At 41.0% G+C, this 22374-nt stretch overlaps 4 protein-coding genes across 4 annotated transcripts; 1 reads left to right on the top strand and 3 right to left on the bottom strand.

Annotated features, from left to right (window-relative positions):
* The first annotated feature begins 618 nt into the window (after nucleotides 1–618).
* On the top strand, nucleotides 619–4208 carry LOC115046822 (L-rhamnose-binding lectin SML-like). The gene is made up of 9 exons (XM_029507447.1): nucleotides 619–651; nucleotides 2044–2060; nucleotides 2617–2649; nucleotides 3050–3144; nucleotides 3216–3351; nucleotides 3455–3564; nucleotides 3656–3700; nucleotides 3851–3983; nucleotides 4097–4208. The coding sequence occupies exons 1-9, from the start codon at nucleotides 619–621 to the stop codon at nucleotides 4206–4208; spliced, it is 714 nt and encodes a 237-aa protein (XP_029363307.1).
* Nucleotides 4209–5396: 1188 nt separating this feature from the next.
* On the bottom strand, nucleotides 5397–10412 carry LOC115046325 (V-type proton ATPase subunit S1-like). Its single transcript, XM_029506624.1, has 11 exons — nucleotides 10262–10412; nucleotides 9348–9474; nucleotides 8778–8852; nucleotides 8433–8626; nucleotides 8114–8154; nucleotides 7750–7835; nucleotides 7526–7669; nucleotides 7042–7199; nucleotides 6736–6786; nucleotides 6361–6598; nucleotides 5397–6270 (listed from the first exon to the last, which is right to left on the bottom strand). The coding sequence occupies exons 1-11, from the start codon at nucleotides 10390–10392 to the stop codon at nucleotides 6061–6063; spliced, it is 1455 nt and encodes a 484-aa protein (XP_029362484.1). The 5' UTR covers nucleotides 10393–10412; the 3' UTR covers nucleotides 5397–6060.
* Nucleotides 10413–11214: 802 nt separating this feature from the next.
* tafazzin (tafazzin, phospholipid-lysophospholipid transacylase) lies at nucleotides 11215–15743 on the bottom strand. The gene is made up of 11 exons (XM_029506358.1): nucleotides 15701–15743; nucleotides 14686–14832; nucleotides 14456–14584; nucleotides 14329–14374; nucleotides 14151–14236; nucleotides 13990–14070; nucleotides 13857–13898; nucleotides 13270–13332; nucleotides 13092–13144; nucleotides 12922–12999; nucleotides 11215–12619 (listed from the first exon to the last, which is right to left on the bottom strand). Exons 2-11 carry the CDS (start codon nucleotides 14792–14794, stop codon nucleotides 12518–12520), a joined length of 789 nt encoding a protein of 262 aa, XP_029362218.1. The 5' UTR covers nucleotides 14795–14832; nucleotides 15701–15743; the 3' UTR covers nucleotides 11215–12517.
* A 698-nt stretch (nucleotides 15744–16441) lies between these two features.
* Nucleotides 16442–21616, bottom strand: LOC115046369 (mitochondrial carnitine/acylcarnitine carrier protein). Its single transcript, XM_029506692.1, has 9 exons — nucleotides 21439–21616; nucleotides 20310–20402; nucleotides 20099–20226; nucleotides 19386–19476; nucleotides 18730–18847; nucleotides 18561–18633; nucleotides 18364–18473; nucleotides 17524–17645; nucleotides 16442–17441 (listed from the first exon to the last, which is right to left on the bottom strand). Exons 1-9 carry the CDS (start codon nucleotides 21538–21540, stop codon nucleotides 17379–17381), a joined length of 900 nt encoding a protein of 299 aa, XP_029362552.1. The 5' UTR covers nucleotides 21541–21616; the 3' UTR covers nucleotides 16442–17378.
* Nucleotides 21617–22374: the final 758 nt, after the last annotated feature.

Below are 22374 nucleotides of genomic sequence, written 5' to 3' on the forward strand. Positions count from 1 at the left end.
ATTATACATCGTGGCCGTATTATTACCTGGAACACACATTAACTTGTAGCCACAGAAACATACGGACTCTATCCAGTGGGTGTTTCCGAGGAGCAGAAATATGTCATTCACTCTGCCCGTTTCCAAATGAACAGTAAGCTGTAGTAACGTTATACGTCAAAAATAATGTCATCAGTTCGTCAGCTGAGCATGCTAACCAGTTAGCTAACCAGTTAGCTAGCAGTCCATTTCGAAGTGACTAACTAGTGTAAGTGATCCGGCAGTGAGGTTTACTTAACGTAGGCTACTGGTATCCATTTACACAAAGATTGACAAAGAATGGCCGGACAAATGCATTCGCAATTTATTTTGTTATGTAATAAAAACCATACTAGTAACCTACACATTGGCTTGTTCCATTGCGCTTTCCGTACACCCAGCCTTCCTGGATGGAATTTGAGAAAAATGTATGTCTGCCATGACTGTCTCAACGAGTTAACACCGCAAACCCAATTCTTGTTCACTCTGGGGAAGTGTGGACCAAAATACATCAACTACATAAACTATCACACTATGTACAAAAGTACGCCTCCTTGTGGAACGATCCTGGCATACATACTACAGCAGACTTGTATAAACATGGTTTTTTTATGTCTTACGCTGACCTTGCTCATTAATTAATTATTAATTAATTAGGTATATTGGAAATACCTAAAAATTAGACATTGTGTAACTTCCAAATTTAGAGTAATTACAGAAAATCACATTCTGGATTACCTTGAAATGGCCACACAGCTTCACTATTTTGTAGACTAAGTAATTACAATGTAAGTGGGGTTTCATCCAACGTGACCCCTGAGGACAGGGTTTACGCGGGAGAAATGGTTGGGGATTATTTCAGGGTGTGGGAAATATGTTAGGGAAGCAAGAGGAAAGTTCATACAGTATAAGATTAAAGGTCGCTATTACTACACCCCAACAAGACTTCATGGGATGAAACTGATGAGTAACAATCTGTGTTGGAAATGTAAAACAGAGGTGGGAAGTTTTCTGCATTGTATTTGAGAATGAGCTCTAGTGATGCCATTTTGGGTTAAAGCTATAGAAGTCTTGAGTAGCTGGCTTGGCTCAATGATCCCTCTGACTCCTGATTTATGTCTATTAGGGGATAAATGCCAAATAGCTGATGTTTCAAATATTATGGTTGGTCTGGTTACTGCAACGAGAATCATCGTGAGACATCGGAAGAGAGTTAAACATCCAGGTGTGAAAGAATGGACGGACTGCGTCATGAGTCCATGCTTAATAGACTTAAAGGAAACGTGGAAGGAGGCATCACCTCCTGGGACGATTTTTGGACTCACTTAAAAAATCACTGAATATTCTCAGTCACAGAATAAAATTAGGGATTTCAACAAATTCTCATTTAAGGAGGGGTTGTTTTTAACTGTAGTTACTTTATTTGAACTGTGTAAATACGTTTTTGTGGCTCGGGGAAAGTTACTTCTTGCCTCAGTGTTTGGACAACCATCAGTTGTCTGTAGGGCTAGATCCAAATGAGTGTGTTATACACAACAGTGATCTTGAGTTACACAATAAAAAGATACCACAGTTTTGTTTGGTGATGATGCAAAAGTGGCATTTACATTGCAGACATTTACAGTGAACTTTTGTGGATGCTGAAGTAAAACTGCATTCTTTCTAATGGCCACTCGCTCTTTGTAAAAAGTCAGATTGTATTCAAGTCTATGGGAAAACTGCCCTACTTCTCACTTTCTTTACTAACTCCGTAAATGTTTTCTTCACGAGGTTTTCATTTTCCCCTCAACCTCCAGAGGAGAAAGCTGATTTGAGATCTGTAAAACGTTGTTCATGCTCAGAAACAGTCGAATGGTGTGTGTCTGTGTGTTTAAAGAGTTTGTGGAGAGGGAATAGTTTGTACGTCAACTTACAGAAACACAAAAGAGCTTTTTGGAATTTGATCTGTAACCGTGGTGTATTTCCCTCCTCAGTTCCAGCTGATAAGGACGATGTGCACATAGAGAGAATAAATACCAGGAGTACTTCCTCAATACCCTATAGTCCACCTCTTCACCTGAATCCTGATCCTCTGGGACCATGTTCTGCTCCAGACCAAGAATCACACTGTGTGAGTACATAATATGGGGTCAAAAATCACTGCTGTTTTTTCCAAAAAATGACAAACATATTTACATGTATGTTGAGTAACTTCAGACTGTTCTGATGTCACTAAACGCTGGGCTGTCATATTGATTTATTGATTCAATTCTACACGTTTGACGCCAAGCTTGGAAGCGGAAAAAGACTCAGAAAACATCATTCTGTGTTCTAAAGCTGCACATCTTAAAAGGGGAATCTTTGGGCACAGATTCGCTGTTGTGATTTAAGACAACCACAAAGAGATGCAAAGGTAATACAAAGCCATATAAAAGCAGTAAAAGCAGAGGTGGAAAAAACAACCCAGAAAGAGAAACAAAATGGCTCTCAACCTGCAGATCTTTTGGTCACTTGTGTCACCCTGACAGCAAAGCTTTTCTCAGGAACTCACAGATCGCTGTTATAACATGGAAAATGAAATAAATCGTGTCTAACACAGTGTTTGTCTTTCTCTTTCAGTGCTTGCAGCAACATGTTTGCTCAAAAGTTCAGGTAAATGATATTTCATTGTTGAGTGGACTTTTTTTTTTTTTTTTTATAACTTTGATTGAATATTTTACTCTATTTTGAGACATAATTTTCATGCATTTTTCTGTCCTTTGTCCAAAGAACCATAGACTGCTCCATGGTTATTACTGTAAATGCAAACTATTATACTAACTAATTATTTACATCAAACAGCAAGCTAAAAAAAATGTCCAGAATAAGTAAATATATGAGATTAACATTTTAAATTAAAAATACTTAAAATAAGTAGCCCTGTATTCAGATTTGCCTTACCTGATCTGCACCATCTGTTTGCTGAGATCTCAATGGTTTCAGTGAGAAGCAGAGGAGCCGAGACTTCACAGTGAAATTAATAAAACAAACTTCTCATTGCAGCCCTCTCCAGCGCCCAGATGTCAAGTGGAATTGGGATGACAAGTTTTTCCACACAAAGGACGATCGCCTGTGATGGCTCCGACAATGTCCAGCGCCTCAGCTGTGGTATGTCACAGTACCACACACACACAGTGTTTCTGCTCTGGCTTGTTTGACATCTCCCTCTGCGGTAACAGAGGACGGACTGATCAGTGTGCAGGAGGCTCTGTATGGACGTAAAGACAGGGAGATCTGCAGTGAGGACAGACCAGCATACCAGCTCACCAACACTGACTGCTCACAGGTGGGCACTCTGGATGTCATCAAGAGAAGGTACATACCCACAAGTGTTTACTGAAAGACTCATTGAGGATGGAGAGAACGGAAATTATTGGCTGAATGAACCTGGTACGAGCTCCGGATTGTATCTGTGCAGGTGTGATGGCAAGAAAGTGTGTGAATTCAACACACAAATCCTCCATACCTCTGATCCCTGCTTTGGCACCTTCAAATATCTGGACACCACCTACAACTGCGTGCATGGCAGTGAGTTGCATTTTTGTGTAACTTTGTTTAACAAACCAAAAAGTTTGATCAGGCAGATCATTTCTAATGAGATTTCTTGTTACTTTGACAGTCCACAGTATCACATGTGAGCATTCTTTGGCCATCCTGAAGTGTGGTAAGAATTATTGTTTTGTTTTTTAAACGTAGTAAACACAAGTTATTATGTTTTTTTTGTTTGTTTGTTTTTTTTGGAGGGGGGGGTTATTTTACACTTCAAAACTTATCTGAATATATTGCTGTCCCTTCTCCTCCTCCTCCTCTTCAGATCAAGGGCTGGTGATTCATGTCCAGAGTGCTAATTATGGACGCCATGACCAGACCACCTGCTCTTTTAATCGTCCTCCTCCTCAGCTCCAAAACGTCCGCTGCTCACATCCCATTAACAAAGTGGCCGAAAGGTACAGTTTCTTTTCTGTAGAAGAGAATGGATTGATGTCGCACATGCGCTGTCACACAAAGTCTGCAGTGTGCATCCAAGCCTGTATTCACAAACGTCTCTTTGCCTCGACAGCTGTAACGGGAAAAACAGCTGCATCATCAAAGCAAGCAACTCAGTGTTTGGAGATCCATGTTATGGCACCTTCAAGTACCTGGAGGTGTCTTACACGTGTGACTGTAAGTAGCCTTAAAGCCTTTCTGGGCTTCCACCATCTAATGCTAGTCTGTGGTCCCAAATTACAAAATATCAAGCAAACTTGGCACATGTTTACGGCTGCTTCTCCACCAGAGGGCCCAGAGAGCATGTTACAGCATTACCAGTCAATGATAATCATACCAAGTACAATATTATATTAACATTAACATTAGATGTAGAGAAGGTGTGCAGCTGATTGACTATTGACTAAAACATGAATAACATTAAACTGCATTAGTGAAGCTTCCCTCAAATGATATCTACAGTATAATGGCCGTTAGTTGGTCCATTGCTAGTTAGTTTACAGCTAACACTGAAATTTATCTGGCCCAGCTTAAAAGTCAACATTCTCACGATCTGCTGATCTGCATAGAAGGTTGAAATAATAATCAGCATTGATTTCGTTCTGCTAGCTAGTTGATGTGAGGATTACCGGCATAATATCAGAAATATAAAAAAAGAAAACCTTCTCCATCTTTGTTTATAAAAACATGTAACTTATAGTATTTTAACATTTTTATGTTAAAATACGAGTAAATAAAAAGTCAGTCTACACTTAAAGACAGCGCTAAATACAGCACAATGTATGTCTCAGTGTTTTCAATAATATAACCTTCATAACCTTCAAAATAAAGGTAATAGTATAAATATTGTACTATGCTATTCTAGCTAGTGAACTAGTCATCCAGACATGCTAATGTTTTAATTTCTGGGTTTAACAAAGTGAAGTAAACTTTGCAGGCCTTTCAGCACATCGTGGTCTTCAGCAGTGAGATGTGTTAACGGCTATATGAGATGTGGACTTCTAAATTTGCATTCTTTTTTCTTTTGTTCTTTTACAGATTCTTCACCTGACGAAAATTGAAGTGAAACCAAAATCTGAGACTGACATTTGTCCGCATGATCTGAGTTTACTTTCAGTTCATGCTGTTTGGATTTTATGTTCTTGCTAATTAATGCTTAAAAGTCCAAATCCAGATTAAAAAATAAAAAAAAAGAGCTTTTTTGGGTTAAAGCCTGTGTAAAAGAAAAAAAAAGGACATACTGGGTTTTAAAAATTGAAGCCATACTATGATTTAAAAATACAACAAACAAAAAAGATGGCCATCCAACAACTTACAAAGCCAGGTTGACTTCACAACAAGACTGAGTTTGACAAAAAAAATTACACTTCTTCTCACTGATGTTTTATTGGGGTCACAGCAGCTGCACAACACGACCGTACTCAGGACCTCACATCATCGATATTCACCACAGAATAAATTAACGCAACGGAAAAATAAGAGTTTCACATTAGGCGTATTTCAGTGCACGTCAGTTAAGAGCTTAAATTATGGCAGAAAAAATAAACAATCCTGTTCAAAAACAAAAACTTCAGACAGCTATGAGGAGGCTTGACAAACATCTGGAAATGTCAGATTCTGATGTTCATCAGCACGTCCCTTTGACCTAAAGTTAATGGAATGCTATGAGACGATTGTTCATCCAATCAGAAAATCTGTTCCCTTCTATATACAGACAACTTGTAAACACAAAAACACAAATAACTGTAGTTTTACCAATAAATAGCATTTCATAGTTCATTTTATAATTGATAAGTTATTTTGTTCCTTTATGTCGTCGTTCCCTTTCGTGTGGGACATCTTGATCCATGGCCTGAAAAGAGGACGCTTCAGTCTCAGGATCCAGATTTTAAACATATAAACACACGCTATGACGGATAGACTCTTATTCTGATAACATCACTAATTGGTCTGTGTAATGCCCAACTACAGATGGATAGGGAGGGGGATGTAAAAGGGAGGAGCATTTAAGAGACAGATGGGAGGAGGGGCGGCGTGTCACTCCGTCTGGGGCACAGAGATGGCCGGGCCCTTGGGGTCATCAAAGCGGTCCATAGTGCGGAGCTGCATGATCATGTGCAGACCATAGGTGAGCACCAGGACCATGAGGAGGCTGGTCATCAGACCCATCCAGATGCCGGGAGAGAAGAAGCCAGCACAGTCGCTGGCATAAGAGAAATCACTGCCGCTCACGTTAAAGCCCTGGATCTGTGGAGGGGAAGGTGTGTGTGTGTGGTTCTGTATGATCGATACGGTGTAGAATATAACAATCAGAGTGACTAAAAGTCTCCATCTTACCTGGAAGTCTTCGAAAGAGACCCTCCACTGATTGGCTGGGTCTTTGGGTGAGCGTGGGATGAGCAGCGGCCAACGGAAGCTGGTGACCGACTCGCAGCGGTACGAGTACTCAGCGGGGGCGTAAATGTTCCTGCTGCCGTTAAACGTGGCCTTGGTCCCGTTACACTCCAGCTCCACGGCGTCCAGTGTGAACCAGCGGCGTGCAGACACTTTGTAGTGACGCTGGCTCATAGCAAAGCTGAACAAACGCACACAGATTGAAAAGGGCTCAGGAGAAGGTGGTTCTATGTCTACGCTGATCCATCCAAAGTCTCATCATTTAAAGGAGAAAATAAGATGTTACAAATACACACTGTGTGAAGTGTGCAGACTTACATCAGTTTAAAGCTGGAGCAGCCGAGCACATTCTCATAATTAAGAACCAACCTACAAAAGAAAATAGAATGAATAAAACAAACGTGAGAAAATCAAATGAGAGAAGATGACTAAACATCCACACAACACTTACTTTTATGACTGTTAGATTGAGCCTTTCAATTTTCTGCCAATTATTTACTCAGTTTATTTATTTACTGATATTGATTGACGGTTTGGTCTGTGTAACATCAGCTGTAATAATGTTCACCAGACAAGGAAAAGCAGAGACTGCTGACAGTGAGCGATGGGGTCTAAATATCTTACTTTGCTTTGGTTTTGTCGCAGCTCGAGCCGTGGAGTTTTGGGCTGACGCCCTCCCCAAAGGTAGACGGGGTGAGGTCGTGGTGTTCCCAGTAACCGCTCTGCTGGATGCCCACTGACAGGCGCTTGGCCCACAGGAGGATACAGGTGTTTTCCCCCTCCTGTGGGGTGAGGAAGCAGAAGTCAAGGAGGGAGATACGAAATCTCTGATTCAACATTTTAAATGATAAATATTGAAAAAAAAAAAAAACAAAACATCAGCCAGCAGTGTTTCTGCAGCTATTGGTGGTTCAGAGCATAAAACTTTAAAAACAGCTCATAATTACTTTTTGAGGAGCTGGCTGCGGTCATTCTTAATAAACAATGCTGCTGATCTGGTGAGTTTTGGGGACAGCAGGAGCTTGTGTCCTATCAGAATATCTCCAGGCTTATCTTTGATGGCTGCAGAAAATCAAATGCCATAAAAGATGTAACTGTGTCAGTCCACCTTAAACTCCACAGGAGCGTAGATCCTGGCCCTCTCTTTAATCCTCTGCTGCCTCTCCCGTTCTCTCTCCCTGTATCCCCCTCTGGCCTGCAGCAGAGAGCGCCCTCCACCCACAGCTGCCTCCATGGAGAGAGACGCTGCCTCCTGTGCAGAGACAGACAGACAGACGATACATGAACTCATGAATTCAAACTGAAAACTTGTGGATGAGAGACCTGACTCACCCTCGAAGGCTGCAGAGCAGTGTAAATGGCTGTGTATGGGACAGACTGGGTCTTCATGATGCTCAGCACCTGACCAATCACCTCATCTGAAACACAGGTCAACATGCTGACGGCTGCATGATAAATAATAATGTGATTATTAAGTAAAACATGCTGCTGTTATTGGCAGAGATTGTTTGATGAAATTATAATTTCTGCATTTTATTTTGACTGAAAAAAGTATAAATCATTTTTATTGTTGTACCAAACAATGATTTTCTTTCTGTCAGGAGAATCGAATTTGTTTGGCCGGGGATTGATGATTTGGATGGTGTTATAATGAAGTGTGCAACCTCTTGGTCGATACAGACCGAGGCAGACTCACCGTTTCCACTGAGGATCTCTTTAACTGACACCAGATCCGCCCTGCAGGAAATTCAGACAAGATAATGAGCAGTGGCACATTTCAAAATAAAAAAAGCTCTGCTTTCACTGTGAAAATATAAATCTGAAACATGAATAAAATAACAGATTTGAAAACAGAAATGCCAGCAGTGATCTGAATATGGGACTCTTACAGGTGTGCACAGATAAAACTACACTGAGTACGATTTAAACTCATTTATAAACAGATCATGTGTTTTTGTTGTCATTTCAGCAGCATGTTTCGATTTTAGTCCTGCTCCTCTGATGACTGTACCGACCCGATGCCATAGGGCAGCCTGAACACCAGCAGGGCAGGGGAGGACGCGTTGAGTCTCAGCTGGCTCAGGGTCTCCGGGTCCATGTACAGAGGGGAGGTTTCCAGCTGGTCCTGCAGCTGGCCAATCATGGCGTTGGAGGCGGGCCAGGACACAGAAGGTAACACGAGAGGGGAGGACGAGGACATCAGAGCCCCCTGTGACATGGGAGACATGCATCATAACGGTGACACACGCCTGGAGTAACACAATAACACACCACAGATGATGACCTCAAACATAGTAACAAGTTCTCACTTCCTGCCACGTCTACCTGCGACACACTCCAGGATTCGTTTAGTGTCTTACCTCCAAGTTTGGAAAAACACTGTCCTGCTTGTTTCCAAAAGCTCCTCCATACATGGTGAAATCCTCTATGCTCATCTGGAGCGGAGACAGAGAGCGGAAAACAGATCAAACTATCTGGAATAACTGCAAAGTTCAATAGTTAGAGTTTGATAATTATTTTAAAAATAAAATGTAAAAATACTTTAAGTACATTTGATATAAAAAATATAAAGTTGTACAATCTTGTCTGACAAAAACAAGATTTTTTTGGGTCTGCATTTGTCTTCATAGTTTAACACCACAAGGTGTCAACTTTTTATGAGACTGATGAACTTCTAGTCTTGCTGCTAAATATTTTATGATTTCAGTGTGTGTATGTGACCAAGATCAATCTTTTTCCTTGGTTACAACCCAGACATTTAGATTTAGCAGACTTGGGAATTTTTTACAAAGTCAATGTTCTTTTTTTAGTTCCATCTTAGCTGTAACAGGCAACCGAGACCATGACAAAAATACACATTGGACGACCGTGCTTATATTAAATTGGCAGATTCAACTGGCAGTGTGTCGGTGTTTCTCTGTGTGTTGTACCTTATCTTGAAGGAACAGCACTACATTTCGCGGGCCCACACTCAGAGCTTTCTCCAGGTAAGAGGCGAGCTGCTGCTGCCCAACAATGTGACCTGCGGTGGGGGGGGACTGACTTGGCAGAGAGATCCTGGAAGAGGAGGTGAAAAAAGTTTTTAGATCATTTAATGAGTGTAAAAGTGATTTTAGTCAGCTTAAAGTGCAAAAATGTTCTCAATCGTAAGCGAAGGTGCGATATAATGACGAGTTCACTGCTTTATTTTTTTATTTGATAATATCTTCTTTGGTTAGTCATTATTTGGTTCTTAATTACAGTAAATTTTGGTTTATCATATCTTAATTTCAGTAACATTAGGTACATTAGATTAATCTGAATTAGGACATATTCCTGTTGCTGGTCTAAAAGCAACAAATGCAACAATTTTATTCTACTTAGGGCAATTAAACCTGTAAAAATAAATCCTATTAGGCATAATCGACTTTAATTATATTTCAATTATTTGTGCTGCTCACTTATAGTTTAATGTTCATTGAAAAAAATGAATATGAATGTGACACAATAAACCTAAAAAAACAAACAAATAAACATCTGTGATTTGGTTATTGCACTTGGCCACATTTTCATTTCTATCTTTCATACTTAGTTCGACCCAGATTACATTTCTAATGCACACCGTCACATTCTGTCGCTGAATAAATAAATAATAAGCAGGTAAAGAAAATAAAATGTGACGCCCTCCAACATCACAGCTGTCTTCTCCTGCGGCCTTAAAATAAAAACGTGTGTCGGAGTCCAGATTATTATTTGCGTTTGTCGGTATTTCGGCTCAGAAAGCGGACCTTCCGGGGCCGTCGGGCCCGGGCAGCCGCCTCCGGTTAGCGGGGGGGGGGACTCTGGGAAGGAGACGGCCTCTCACCCTTCGCTGGTCCAGAGGAGGAGCGGCACCTGCTCCCCGCCTTTTCCGACATGAAGGAGGCTCAGCAGGCCGAGGAGGACGGCCCAGGCTGCGGGGAAGCGGCTCCGCTGCACCGTCCGACGAGACGCCATCTTTCCGCTCTCTGACAGCCGTTGGCGTGACGTAGGGTCGCGGCTCCACTGACGTCACGAGACGTCGCGTAACGTGACGTGACGTAACGGAACGTATGGACGCCGTTAATTTTTTTTCCAAATTTTTTTTTTAGCATCTCTGCAGACATTTTGTGTCGTCATGCTCACTCTGTCTGTTTTAAATCTAAATTTCAATTTGCTTTGTATTTTTTTTTATTGATTGTCGCCACTTTGATTTCCATTCTTACTTGACTGGTCGAGATATGTTGCATCCATTCTTCCTCATTTTATGCATCAGTTATGTTTTTATTTCAACATTTTCTTCATTTTGTGCTCACTTTTTATCTTTATACGTTCCTTTTAGGTTGTTGAATAAAAAATACTAATTTTGTGTCTCTTTGTTGTCAGTTTATTCTTTGTCATGCTTAATTTGCAATATCTTATATTATCTCTGTTGTTAGTGTATTTTATTTGCCTTGGTATTTTTTGTTCCCATTTTGCATTATATCTTCTTTGAGTCTGTTATTTATTATTTGTCTTTATTGGAGACTATTATTCCTAATTTTGTGTTTAGGGTTTGTTTTTATTCTGACTTGTCTGTAGTTCCTTTCACAGTTTGTAGTTTTACTTTATAATGATGAACTAACAGAATCATTAGCTGAAAATTAACAAATGGAGAAAAAAGTTATTCTTTGTTTTTGTAGACTCTGAATTCATTGGTCACAGTCTAAAGCTGAAGATAAGATTTTATCTTTTTCTGCTTTTGTAGTGTTTTGATCAGCTGAAGGTTCAAGCTCATGAGCCATACACGAGCACAAAGTGTAAAATTTAAAAAAAGTGAAATATTTTATTGGCATTCACTTACAGTAGGAAAGAGTGGTAATCACAGTAAGGAATTACATTTATACATGAATTAAAAAAGAAACCAACAATCACTTAGCCCTGACCTTCCCTCCCCTAAAAAAGCACCTGACCTCTGTGATAAATTAGGTTCTATAGTCCTGTGATAGCATTCAGAGAACAAGATTGACAGAAAACTTTGTATTTTATCAAAAAGGAGCCATCAACAAAACTAAGAAATGGTTTGATTGGAGAGATTTACAGGATTAGCAGGATGCACTGTGACATTTGGGGATGTGTTACTGTACTTTTGATAGGTTTAGAGCCTTAAGGACGAAAGAGAAAAGATAAAATGGTACATTTACCATCTGTTATAAATCTGTACCACTCCATGCGTCCAAGCACAGAGGAGCAAATTGTATAAGAATATTTAACATTTCATCAAACAGCAGTTTTGTGTAATGTAGTAACTTTACATTCTGCAAAGCCTCAACATTCAATAACTTATGTATGTTACATCTAACACTAATATTTTTAAAATTCATAATGTCTACATTAATTGTATATGCCAAATATTACAGCAAATAGAGTGATTTCACATTGTGTGGTCACACTCCACACAGTTGTCGTCAACGCAGAGATGGAATCTGCTAATTCGTCACTGTGTTTAAATCAGCTGCACACACAGGAGGGATTCAGTCCGGTGTTACCGTTCACTCCCCATCACCACAAACTGGACTAAGTTGTTGCTAATGCTAACCCAACATTTCCAACACATAGCTACTTCCCATTGGCACTAAAAGTTGGCATCTGATAAATCATGATGTGTGGAATTGCCCAAAATTGATGCAGCTCCTTACACCTAGAACTTGGCTGATGGTGCTGGCAAGACAGCAGTGGAATAACCTTTTTGTCATTTCTGTACCTTCACGCTGTTACTTGTCTGTCCTGTTAAAAGTGCTCTACAAACGAAATGTATTATTATTATTAGTTAGCAGCACAATATTGCAATTCCTTCAAGGCCAATCTGCCGTCAAAATTCAGATGAGGGGCTCCAAGAATTCTAATTCATGTCTCAGTCTTCAGGACATTTTCAGCAACTGCCAGCATGGATTGTTATGATTTCACGTAACTCAAACCTAACCTGTTTTTCCACTCATGGTGATCACAAAAAAGATCTAAATGTTCTTCAGTTCAAGTGCAGTAAAGGGTGTGGATACCAAGATGAGGTAAAAGCAGGTAAAAGGCATTACCCTCAGTTTTAGGGTAAAGTTCTTCTTGTCGTTCAGGATTTTGTGGATATCTGTGCGTGGAGAGCCTCGGCCTGGGCTCTAAGGCTCCTGAACTCCACCTGGATGAAATCAGTCAAGGTTTTTCTCATCTCCAGCTGAAAGACAAATCCAGAGAAGGATAAATACTCAATAATCTGCAATATTTTCTTCTACTGTCTCTCTCTCCTTTTCTGACATATCGCTGGAGGTCAGGTTAGCAGATTTCAGGTAAAAACTCAGAGAAACTAAATCCTGCAAGAGCCAAGCTGGGCGGCTTTGGGGGACGGTGACTGCTTTGTCATGAATTTGTTACAATTATCCACAAATCCTGTACACAATATATATTAACTTCATCATAAAATGCAGTAATAGTTCCACTATACTCAATCTGTGGATGTGAAATCCATTCAGTCCTCACCTGGCTCTTGTTTTCAGCTCGAAGGGATTCAACAAGCTCTTTCACACTGAACGGTTTCCCCACCAGGACTGTGATTTTCTAAAAGTAAACCACCAGTTACATCTACAGCACATCTAAAGAAAACTACCTTGATAAATGACGATGCTGGTGTTATATCTCAGTGTTCCTACCTTGCCAGTCCGAGGAATGTAGGGCGTCACGTTCGGCAGAACATCATTCAAACCTGAGACAAAGGCAGAGCAGAGAGAAGAACGATTACACACTTTAAGCTACCGCTTCTTTCCTGATGCTTCCTGGAGGTTAACCCATCTGAGGCGTGCTGTCATGTGGTGATTGGTGGTCACTCACCCACATGCCAGAGGGGCAGGATGATCGGATTAAGGGAACACTCTGCTATCAACCGGCCCACACCTAAAACACAAACATTTACCCTTTAATCACATGGAATCACTTCAACAGTGAGATGTGACATTCACGCACACACTTTAATACACTGATCAGCCATAACATTATGACCAACAAGCTCACATTATGCAGGCCCACCACAACAGCCCTGACCTGTCGAGGCCTCTGGTGTAAACATCAGATCCTTTCAATCCTGGCAGTTGTGAGTTATGGCCTTTATAGATCAGACTTGTTTGTTCAGCCCATCTGACAGATGCAGAATTGAATTCCTGAACTGTTGTTGCAGTGTGACAGGGAGCATTATCCTGCTGAAACAGGCCACTGCCATGTTTCCATGAAGGGATGGACTTGGTCTGAAACAGGTTTAAGATGGTGCACACACTGCTGTCACTGTTCTAACTTTTACCTGTCAGTGGTGATAATATCATGAATGATCAGTGCAGAGTGTCCGCAGCATTCATCTTTAGACTGTTATCTACATTCTCTGACTGCATGCTGTCATTCTGGTGGAAGACATGCGCTGTGCTCACCCCACTTTAGTCGTATGAATTCTTCAGTCATGTTGATTTTTCCTGTTAAAGAAGGAACAAGACAGAAGCTCTTATTCCCACTGAAATAAAAACTAAATCTAAAGGCCTCAGAGAGCAGGAGGGTTTTACATACCTTCTGGAAAAATGTGCACCCATTCTCCTTTGTTCAGCTTCTCCAGAACAAAATCCATACCCTTTTGGTAAACACCGTCGCCTAAAGGAATCACAACTGTTAATCCAACAGGAAGTAACACTCAGCTCAGGCAGCATACAAACAACTGAGGCAACTCTCACCTCTGCAGACAGGAATGCACTTTCCACGGCTGAAAAACCTGGAGTGCAGCTCTTTGGTGAAGCAGATGTCAGATGCTGTCGGGGTCCTGTCCAGTTACAGCCAGGGAATTACTCATTATCCAAAAACACACAAATAAAACAATTTTTGACCAGGTGGTGAAGAAATGATAAAACTCACCACCGCATCTTGTTGAAGTTCCACACATGCCTGAACTTCAGGGCACCTGTTGAAAAACAGACTGGATTATTTCCGATGTTGCAGACTGACAGTATTGCGTGCTTTCAGATTGTGTATCTGTCCTTACCCCAGATGTGTGGGTCGTCCATACAGGACTGGTGATTGCACAGAGTGATGAGGGGTGTGTCAGATGGTCTCTGGTCAATCAGGTCCAACAAAACCTCGTGGTTGTGGACGGTCAAACAGTTCATGTACTCTGAAGATGGAGAGTGGAAAAAAACGAGAGCCAGTGAGAAAGCGAGATGACTTATTTTAGATTTTTGGTGGACTGACGCTGCCAGTTTGTATCCAACTTACTGGTCCACAAGTATGAATAGGAGCCCACCATGCCCATGACCAGTGAGCTGGAGATCCTCCATGCCAACGCAGGGCGGCATGGGAACGGCCATCTGACCTCCAGGGGCATCACGGCTCTCCACAGACACTACATCCACACAACTTAACCTGACAAAGGCAACAACAGTCTGTCACTCCAGCTAAAGTCAGCTCAGACAGACTCAAGTTATTTTGTATTTTTAATGATCACCTTTTGCATCTACTTTTACTTGTTTTGTATCTTTTATTAGTTTGTTATTTCATAGATATTTCATAAATGGTTTTTGGATGTCCTTATTTTTTGGGAGTGCAATTTCATCCGGTTATTTGTTTCGTGTCTTTCTGAAGTATTTTCATTTTGTCGACTAAAATTGTTTTGTGTCTCTTTTTAGCTGTTGTTTTTGTGTATTTAAGACTGATGTGATTGATTATAACTATCACCATTGCTTTACACAACAGCTCTTTCTCGGTTGTCTTCTCATTTGTTTGTTAACAAACAAACTAAAAAAAATAAAAAATCCTAGAAATAAAACACAAAAAAACCAAAAGCCTGAAATTAACCAGTTTAATCTCACAGAATACTCACATCCAGAGTGGTGAATCTATCTTGACTTTCTTCGGATAAAAAGCAAAAACACTGAATCATCTAACACGCTTTGACCCGAGGCTGAGGTCAGGACATCAGCAGCTAGCTGTGTTAGCATGCCAAACAAAGTTTACTCCGCAGTTGGAGCCATAAAACGCTGATTGTGTGAAGAAGATAAACTAAAATAAAATAAAGAGGATTTATTGGTGTGAGCTGCCGTTTTCCGCTTTAACTGTGTTTTTCACCGTGATCGCGTCAAAATGGCCAACAAATCGCCGCTTTTACACACTTTAAATATAACTTTAACTCACAGATAACACGTTGTGTTGACACACTGAACCTCTTTTAACACGTTAAAACAGCTTAAAACACAGAAAGTGAAGAAAAGACAGCAGAAGATGGAAAATGTACCTCAACTTCAGCTTCCTCCTGCTGACAGTCACCAACACCGGAAATTAAAGCCCCGCGCTGAATTGTGGGTATTGTAGTCTTTGTGAACGGAGACTCTAACTGTATGCTGCGTGTTTCGAACAACGTGTTTTTATTTTTATTTATTTTTATTTACTTTTACTGCGTTTTCAAGATTTAAAGATTCAGAAATAAAATTATAGGAGGTCATGTTTAGTCCTATAGCGGCTCCACTGAGGAGAAATAGATTCATGGGAAATGTAGGCTGTGAAGTAGGCCAAAGGTGAACTGTTTCTGGCGTGAGGAGCTCCTCTTTTCTATTTCCCCTTCATTTGAATTATTCAGGAATAAAATGAACTCATTTGATGTTGAATTTTGCACGGGATACATTTATCAACGAGCAAACTGTACAATATATAATATGTTATTAATAATAATAATAATATATAAAAATAAGATGGAAATGTATTTATTTATTTGCAAGAATAATAAAAACAAATTATAAAAGAAAATAAACAATAGCTTTAATTGTTTTTCTCTTTTCCACTATTTAGGGTCACCACAGTTTTTACACCGGATGCCCTTCCACTCACAGCCCTCCCCATTTTTCCGAGCTTGGTCCCCCCACAAGCCTACCACACAATAATTATGACAATACCTTTGTTTCTATAGCATTTCAATAAAAAATTTATCAGACAACAGCTGAAAACTATTTATTTAGAAAAAAATAAAGATAGTGGCAAAACAATCACAATTCTAAAACTCTACTCTTTATTACAGCAGATACAGCAGCACTACATTATACTGTGCCATAAAAACATTTTCATTCCAGAATAATAGATTTTCTTGGAACGATCCCAAAATAAATATTTGATTGAGAAAGACCTCTGTGAATTTGTAGTCTGGGTCAATGATCAGTGTGTCGATTTGGCTCACCGGGGGGCAACATTGAGCTGGACTGGAGAGTCCTGCACTGCTTCGGCTTCGGTCCCAGAAACTGTGTCTGAATTCAACAGCAGTATGAGTGTAAACATAAGTTTGCCTCAACAAGACAGGCCCATATAATGCAGCTGCCACAAGATGCTGATCATTTCTTTTAATTGTGTTTTACTGGGGCAGAATATCAGAAAATATCACAAAGTAACTGCCAAACAGACAACCTTGATTGGAAATCCAGCCGAATATTTGAAAAAGGACATAAAACTCCTTATTTAAAAACTTTATTCTCAAAGCTTACAAAACTCCTCCCCTCGCCTGTGCACGAGCCAAACAAACCCACTCGCCCCAGATATATTCACAATGACTTTGTTCATTCAAAAACATATTTAAATCCATAGGAAACTAAGAAAGCCTAATTTCTTTATCTGGCATTATACAAACATCGTAATTAGTGTGTGAAAAAAATCTGTGAAAAAGGTAAGAAGTGTCTTTTTCCTAGAAAACATTACCAAACAGACGCCATCTCCAAATCATACATTCATGAATGTGCATGTTCATTATAGCACTGCTCACAAGAAGTGAGAATAACATCATGGTCACAATTAAGATAATTAATTTGTAAAATTAAATGTAAGATACATTTAAGAGTACAAAGCTTCTTACAGACGTAAGAAGCTCAGAGCTTTATCTCGGTGAGGTCCGGGGCCAGACTTGAGACCAGTTACAGACAAACTGGCTTATCTCACCAACTGGGAGCAAGCACGTTTAATCCTTTTAGCGCCACCTCGAACCCCAGAAAACAGGCCTGAGAGAGCGGGAGAGAATGAGGTCAGTGAGGAGATAAAGGCCAGTGGTGGTGACGAGAGGAAGAGGAGATGTAACGTTACCGCGTTGGCAGGGAAGGCTCTGAGAAAGACGGCGTTAAATCCCTTATACAGGCCTTTAGGTCCTTCTTCTCGTAGCAGCGTTCTCAGGACGTCCACCAGACCTCTGTACTTTCCATCTGCAGCTAAACTCACACAAAGTTTCAGGACATTTACTTCTTTGTTTGTGCTTTATGTGTTAAGTGTTCTGTGAACCTCTAACACAGTTTTATCAGTATTCAGAGCGTTTGGTGAACCTGGAGACGGAGACGGACTACCACATGGCCCTTTTGGGAAATTATTCAAAGCTTCCGTCTTCCTCTCTTCATGCTAACGTAACCAATGTAATTTTTTCTTTTCATTTCTTTGGGGGACTTTGGGGGACAGACTGCATGCTGCAGTGGAAGTAAACTTTACTTTAAAGCATCCAGTATGTAATTTGTCCGTCGAACATGTGGATATTTCTTTTTTTACTTGAGGAAACCATATTTGGAGGAGAAGGTGGAGCTGTCCTGCTGTGTACTCCATCCCGATTGGTGGTAAAGTCTGTCAATCAGACAGTAGCCACATGCTTTACGCTGCTTTATGGTCTGTTTTCCTCTAAATGGGACATTCGTTAGGAAACTCAGTAGGAAAATGTTTACTGAGCTGATACTTCACGTGGAACGTCGCCCTATTTTCACATAGACTTCAATACAATCTGTACTTTGTACACCCGATGGAGTCGCCTCCTGATGGTCATGAGATAGATTGCAAAATGTGATCTTCTGCACAACACATGAGCGTGAAGTTTGCAGCAGAGAGCATTTGTCTATTTTCGCCTCTTTAACCTTGAACAAGCTGGAGGAGCTCTACGGCTCTAACCTGTCTGAAAGTTGGATTTGAGGACGTCTGGAGGGAGAGCGATGGTCCAGTTTAATATCCCGGCTACGCCGCCGGCCAGGAGGATGTTGGGAGTGCTGAGCTGGGACACACTAAACCCATAAAGACACACAAACACACACGTAAAACAAAGATCTTTGTCCTCTGCAGGCGTACGGACCGTACCCATGGTTACTGACCTTTGACCCTCAGGTGTCAGGAAGTTTTTGAGGTATTCGTACGTCAGGAAGTACAAACCATTAGAAGGCACATCTGATAGAGAGAGATGGGGGCCAGGGGGCTGTTAATCCATGCTGCCCTTTGGATTCAACTATCACACCTGCAAACACACGCCACAGATAAGAGTACCTCTAATGAGAGTAAGCACAGTCCCTTTGTAGACACTGCGGATCCCCTGCTCCTTATAGAGCCTGACTGCACAGTCAAGAGGGCCTGCGTACTTGGATTGGCTGCTGCTGGCCTGCACCTGGAAAACACACGTCACCACCTTTAATCATCCTGTTTGAATCGTTTGTAATTCTTTTTTAACACAACAACAACAACTGATTGCCTGTATTTGATCTGAATATGAGTCCGATGAGCCGCCTTTTATCTCTGTTTTTGGTCTGCACCAACTCCTGAGGGAAAACATACAACATCATGATACATTATTCACTTTTTGTAATTTGAGACTTTTTCCGTGTGTTTTATTTTTAATGATCGTCGCCCAAGGTTAAAAAATCCAGTATCTCAAAACATTAGCGCTCCGTGCAGCGTAAACACCAGGCATCGCTGCGTAGTTCAGATCGATTTCAAAACATATGAACTTTTCAAACATTATCTGAATTTGATATTCAAAGTGCTGCATCTATTCAACAAGTGCACGGAGATTAAGTAAAGACGTGTTTTACCCAAAAATGTCTTTAGACTGTGGAAGGAAAACACGCAGAAACAGAATCCTCTTGATGAGGCGGTTGGTTAATACAGAGACCTGCTGTTCTGTTGGAAGATGCAGTAAATGTTACCTGCAGTAAACATTTGATCCTCTCTCCTGGAGCCACGATCACCGTAGTGAAGACGCCTGCCAGGCAGCCCGACAGGAAGATTTGACTGTGCCTGCACACAACACAACAGAATCACATTCAGAAAACACGAATACACTAAGAGGAGCGTGATGAAGCGGTTCGACTCCCTGAGCTCGAAGATGAGTTAAACATCTCATCTGACCTGGGAACCCCTCGGAGGAAAACGGAGCTTGAAAAAGTCGAGGATGTTTTTTTTCTTCGGTCACCTGGGACTACCCAGGTTACCTCAGATTAACCAGCTGCGGATGAATGGGCGGATTTAAAAAGTACAAAAGTCTGCATATTATTCAATCTCAGATTTGTGAGGCCTCAAAAACAGAGCAGAGTGTGCAAGCAGCTGATGAAAGGCCAACTTTCCAACTTTTCTACTCTCAACAATAAGACGTAACACACAAAAAATGGACGTGGAGTGTCGCCAGGGAGGGGGGCAGGAGGGACGGGGGGGGCTGGATGTTGTTCTGAGAAACGCCAGGACGACAGCTCGTGTGACACTGCTGCATACTGTACACATGTATAAATATAAAGAGACGGGGAGGGGGCAGGGTAACACGAGGAGGGGGGTGTAGCTGATAGGTGAATGACAGCAGGTGGTTATATATAGAGCTCCTTTTCTAGGTATTACAAGATCACTGAGTGTGTGTGCGTTCACTGACATCAGGGGTTTGTCAGGATCCGTCTGCTGGAGCTGTTTTCCCAAACCGAAGCCAAAGAAACTGATGGCCATCATCGGAGCCACGCCAGCCAGGGGGGCCCCCATCCCTTTATACAGGCCAAGGATACCCTGTACACACACACACACACACAAAGTTAGCATATGTGGGCGCTTTTCCATCCCAACTGGACTAAACGTGTGTGTGTGTTGACCTCTTTGGACACAGTCTTGCGGAAGCAGTCGTACGTTCCTGTGTAGAGCACATGCTGAGCGCAGGAAGCTTTGGGCTGCGTTTGAAGCCTCACCTGCAGAACACAATCAGTCAGGAAGCTGAAACACACACACACACACACACCTCTACACCTCTACAATCAGCCCAAAGTGTTACTGACTAAAAGCTGCTCTGCTCTCTTCTGAGTCATTTTTGCTCTTTGCTCTGTTAAATCACATCCATTTAATCATCTCTGTCTTTGTTTTAATGCTCCTTTTATGTCTGTCTGTTTTCGTCTGTTAAGCACGTTGACCTCTTTGTGCTACACAAACAAATTGGTCTTTCTGCTGACTGATGAACTTTTCAGGAGCGAAGGATTGTTGGGAGTGAGCGACATGATAAAGGAAACACCCATCAATGTCTGATGGCTGATAAACAAACAGGGCGGCTGCAGGTTGTGTTCTGTGTGTCTGACGGGGGGGGGGGGGGGGGGGGGGGGGCACTGTGTAAAACCTGATCCACTGTCGTATGAAGCAGCATCAAGCTACAAAATAAGAGAGTAAAGAAACAAACACAAACCAATGACAACAACAACGATAGGAGAATTCACGTGGAGAGTTTAGCTATGAATAGACAGCTGTGACCACGACCCCCCGACCTCTCTGTCCTCCACGGCCACTGAAATAGAAATTAGATTGTGACTGGAGAGATGAACCTGCAGCCTCCGACTCCAGTGTTTATTAGAGCTGGACTTATGACCTGATCAATCCATCAACAGTAAATTAACATATTCTGGTTTCAGCTGTTGTTTTTCTCAGAAATCAGGCTGCAACTATTCGTTTAGATAGTTTATCAAGAAGAAATATGTATATATATATTCTGAACTCAACTGAATGGAGTATGTTGATTGAACATTGAACAAGTGCAAAAATGAGATGCATGTTTTTGTTTTTTTGTCATATTAAAGTGGTTATTTTTCATATTTCAGATTGTAGAAATGAATAATTTTTCTTTTCTCTGTAAGTCTTTGGTGACATTTTGAGCTTATCGATAATCCAACTAACACCAACATCTGATCACCGACATTTCCCTCATGGGACAACTAAAACAGAAGCAGCTGACTCCGTCACCTTGATGGTGTCCAGCGGGTGTCCAGCCAGCAGCAGACAGGCTCCTCCGAACCCCCCGGCCACGAAGTTCTTCAGCGGAGAAACTCTCTGCTGCTCCCCCATCCGGGCTCTGAGACCTCAGCTGGACCTGATCCAGGATCCCTCAGACCGACAGGACCGATCTGGACTCTGGACTCTGATCCAGGTTCCGTCCGTCTCACTGACTATTTCAACGGCACCAGAAGGCGCCTTGTTGGTCAGAGGTCTCTGAAAACCGGGAAACAGAGACCTCTGTCGATAACTTATTCCTTTATTTTAGAAATATATTCTTCAGGTTTTTAACAGCAAAGAGGCAGGAACAGTAAAAATGTTTAAAACAAATTTATTGGTTTTCTCTTTTGTGAATTATTCTTCGGACAGTAAATAAAAAGGTGTAATAATTAATTTATCCCTGATTGATCTGAAAAGAAAGAATCTTCCACATATTAAAAAAAAAACTACGTCACTGAATATGCTATATGATATTAATGTGAAATATAAATGTGTAATATATAACTATACATACATATAATGAAACATATAGAATTAATTGCAAGTGAAAACAATTAGTGTACAAAAGTGCGATCAATGTTTTAGGAAATGAAAATGTAAATAAGCTTTTGTTTGTTTGCTGAGGCTGAATATTTCCCTTTAAAGGGATTTCCAAATAAATAAAAATGTGGCTCTGAGTCAGTCAGTCAGTCTGAGAAGATTTAAAGGTGTGTTATTCCTTTGGGCACCATGAATACTGTTTTTATAAATCACGTTTCCTGGCATGCATCCTGCCAGCTATTAAAATGAAGGAACCCCCTCCCCAAAAAAACAATAGGTCTCTCTGGATGTGAGGGGAATTACCAGCAAAATAATCCAGCTCCAAAAAATCCCAAATGTCATTATTATTATTCTCATTTTAATCGA

This window comes from Echeneis naucrates, chromosome 7, assembly GCF_900963305.1.
Source record: "Echeneis naucrates chromosome 7, fEcheNa1.1, whole genome shotgun sequence".
In the NCBI taxonomy this organism is placed as follows: domain Eukaryota; kingdom Metazoa; phylum Chordata; class Actinopteri; order Carangiformes; family Echeneidae; genus Echeneis; species Echeneis naucrates.

What these genes read in the sequence shown, in the direction of transcription:
- LOC115046822 (XM_029507447.1), top strand. Translation starts at nt 619, where the DNA reads ATGGTTTTTTTATGTCTTACGCTGACCTTGCTC. An exon ending in ATGTTTGCTCAAAAGTTCAG is followed by an intron (nt 2,650 to 3,049) that starts GTAAATGATATT and finishes AGCCCTCTCCAG; the next exon opens with CGCCCAGATGTCAAGTGGAA. An exon ending in ATTAACAAAGTGGCCGAAAG is followed by an intron (nt 3,984 to 4,096) that starts GTACAGTTTCTT and finishes TTGCCTCGACAG; the next exon opens with CTGTAACGGGAAAAACAGCT.
- LOC115046325 (XM_029506624.1), bottom strand. Translation starts at nt 10,392, where the DNA reads ATGGCGTCTCGTCGGACGGTGCAGCGGAGCCGCTTCCCCGCAGCCTGG. An exon ending in TGCTGTTCCTTCAAGATAAG is followed by an intron (nt 8,853 to 9,347) that starts GTACAACACACA and finishes TCTCCGCTCCAG; the next exon opens with ATGAGCATAGAGGATTTCAC. An exon ending in TCTCTTTCGAAGACTTCCAG is followed by an intron (nt 6,271 to 6,360) that starts GTAAGATGGAGA and finishes TCCCCTCCACAG; the next exon opens with ATCCAGGGCTTTAACGTGAG.
- tafazzin (XM_029506358.1), bottom strand. Translation starts at nt 14,794, where the DNA reads ATGCCCCTGGAGGTCAGATGGCCGTTCCCATGCCGCCCTGCGTTGGCA. An exon ending in GGACGACCCACACATCTGGG is followed by an intron (nt 14,375 to 14,455) that starts GTAAGGACAGAT and finishes GTTTTTCAACAG; the next exon opens with GTGCCCTGAAGTTCAGGCAT. An exon ending in ATTCATACGACTAAAGTGGG is followed by an intron (nt 13,333 to 13,856) that starts GTGAGCACAGCG and finishes TTTGTGTTTTAG; the next exon opens with GTGTGGGCCGGTTGATAGCA.
- LOC115046369 (XM_029506692.1), bottom strand. Translation starts at nt 21,540, where the DNA reads ATGGGGGAGCAGCAGAGAGTTTCTCCGCTGAAGAACTTCGTGGCCGGG. An exon ending in TGTGCTTACTCTCATTAGAG is followed by an intron (nt 18,634 to 18,729) that starts GTACTCTTATCT and finishes TCTCTCTATCAG; the next exon opens with ATGTGCCTTCTAATGGTTTG. An exon ending in CTGACACCTGAGGGTCAAAG is followed by an intron (nt 18,474 to 18,560) that starts GTCAGTAACCAT and finishes TTATGGGTTTAG; the next exon opens with TGTGTCCCAGCTCAGCACTC.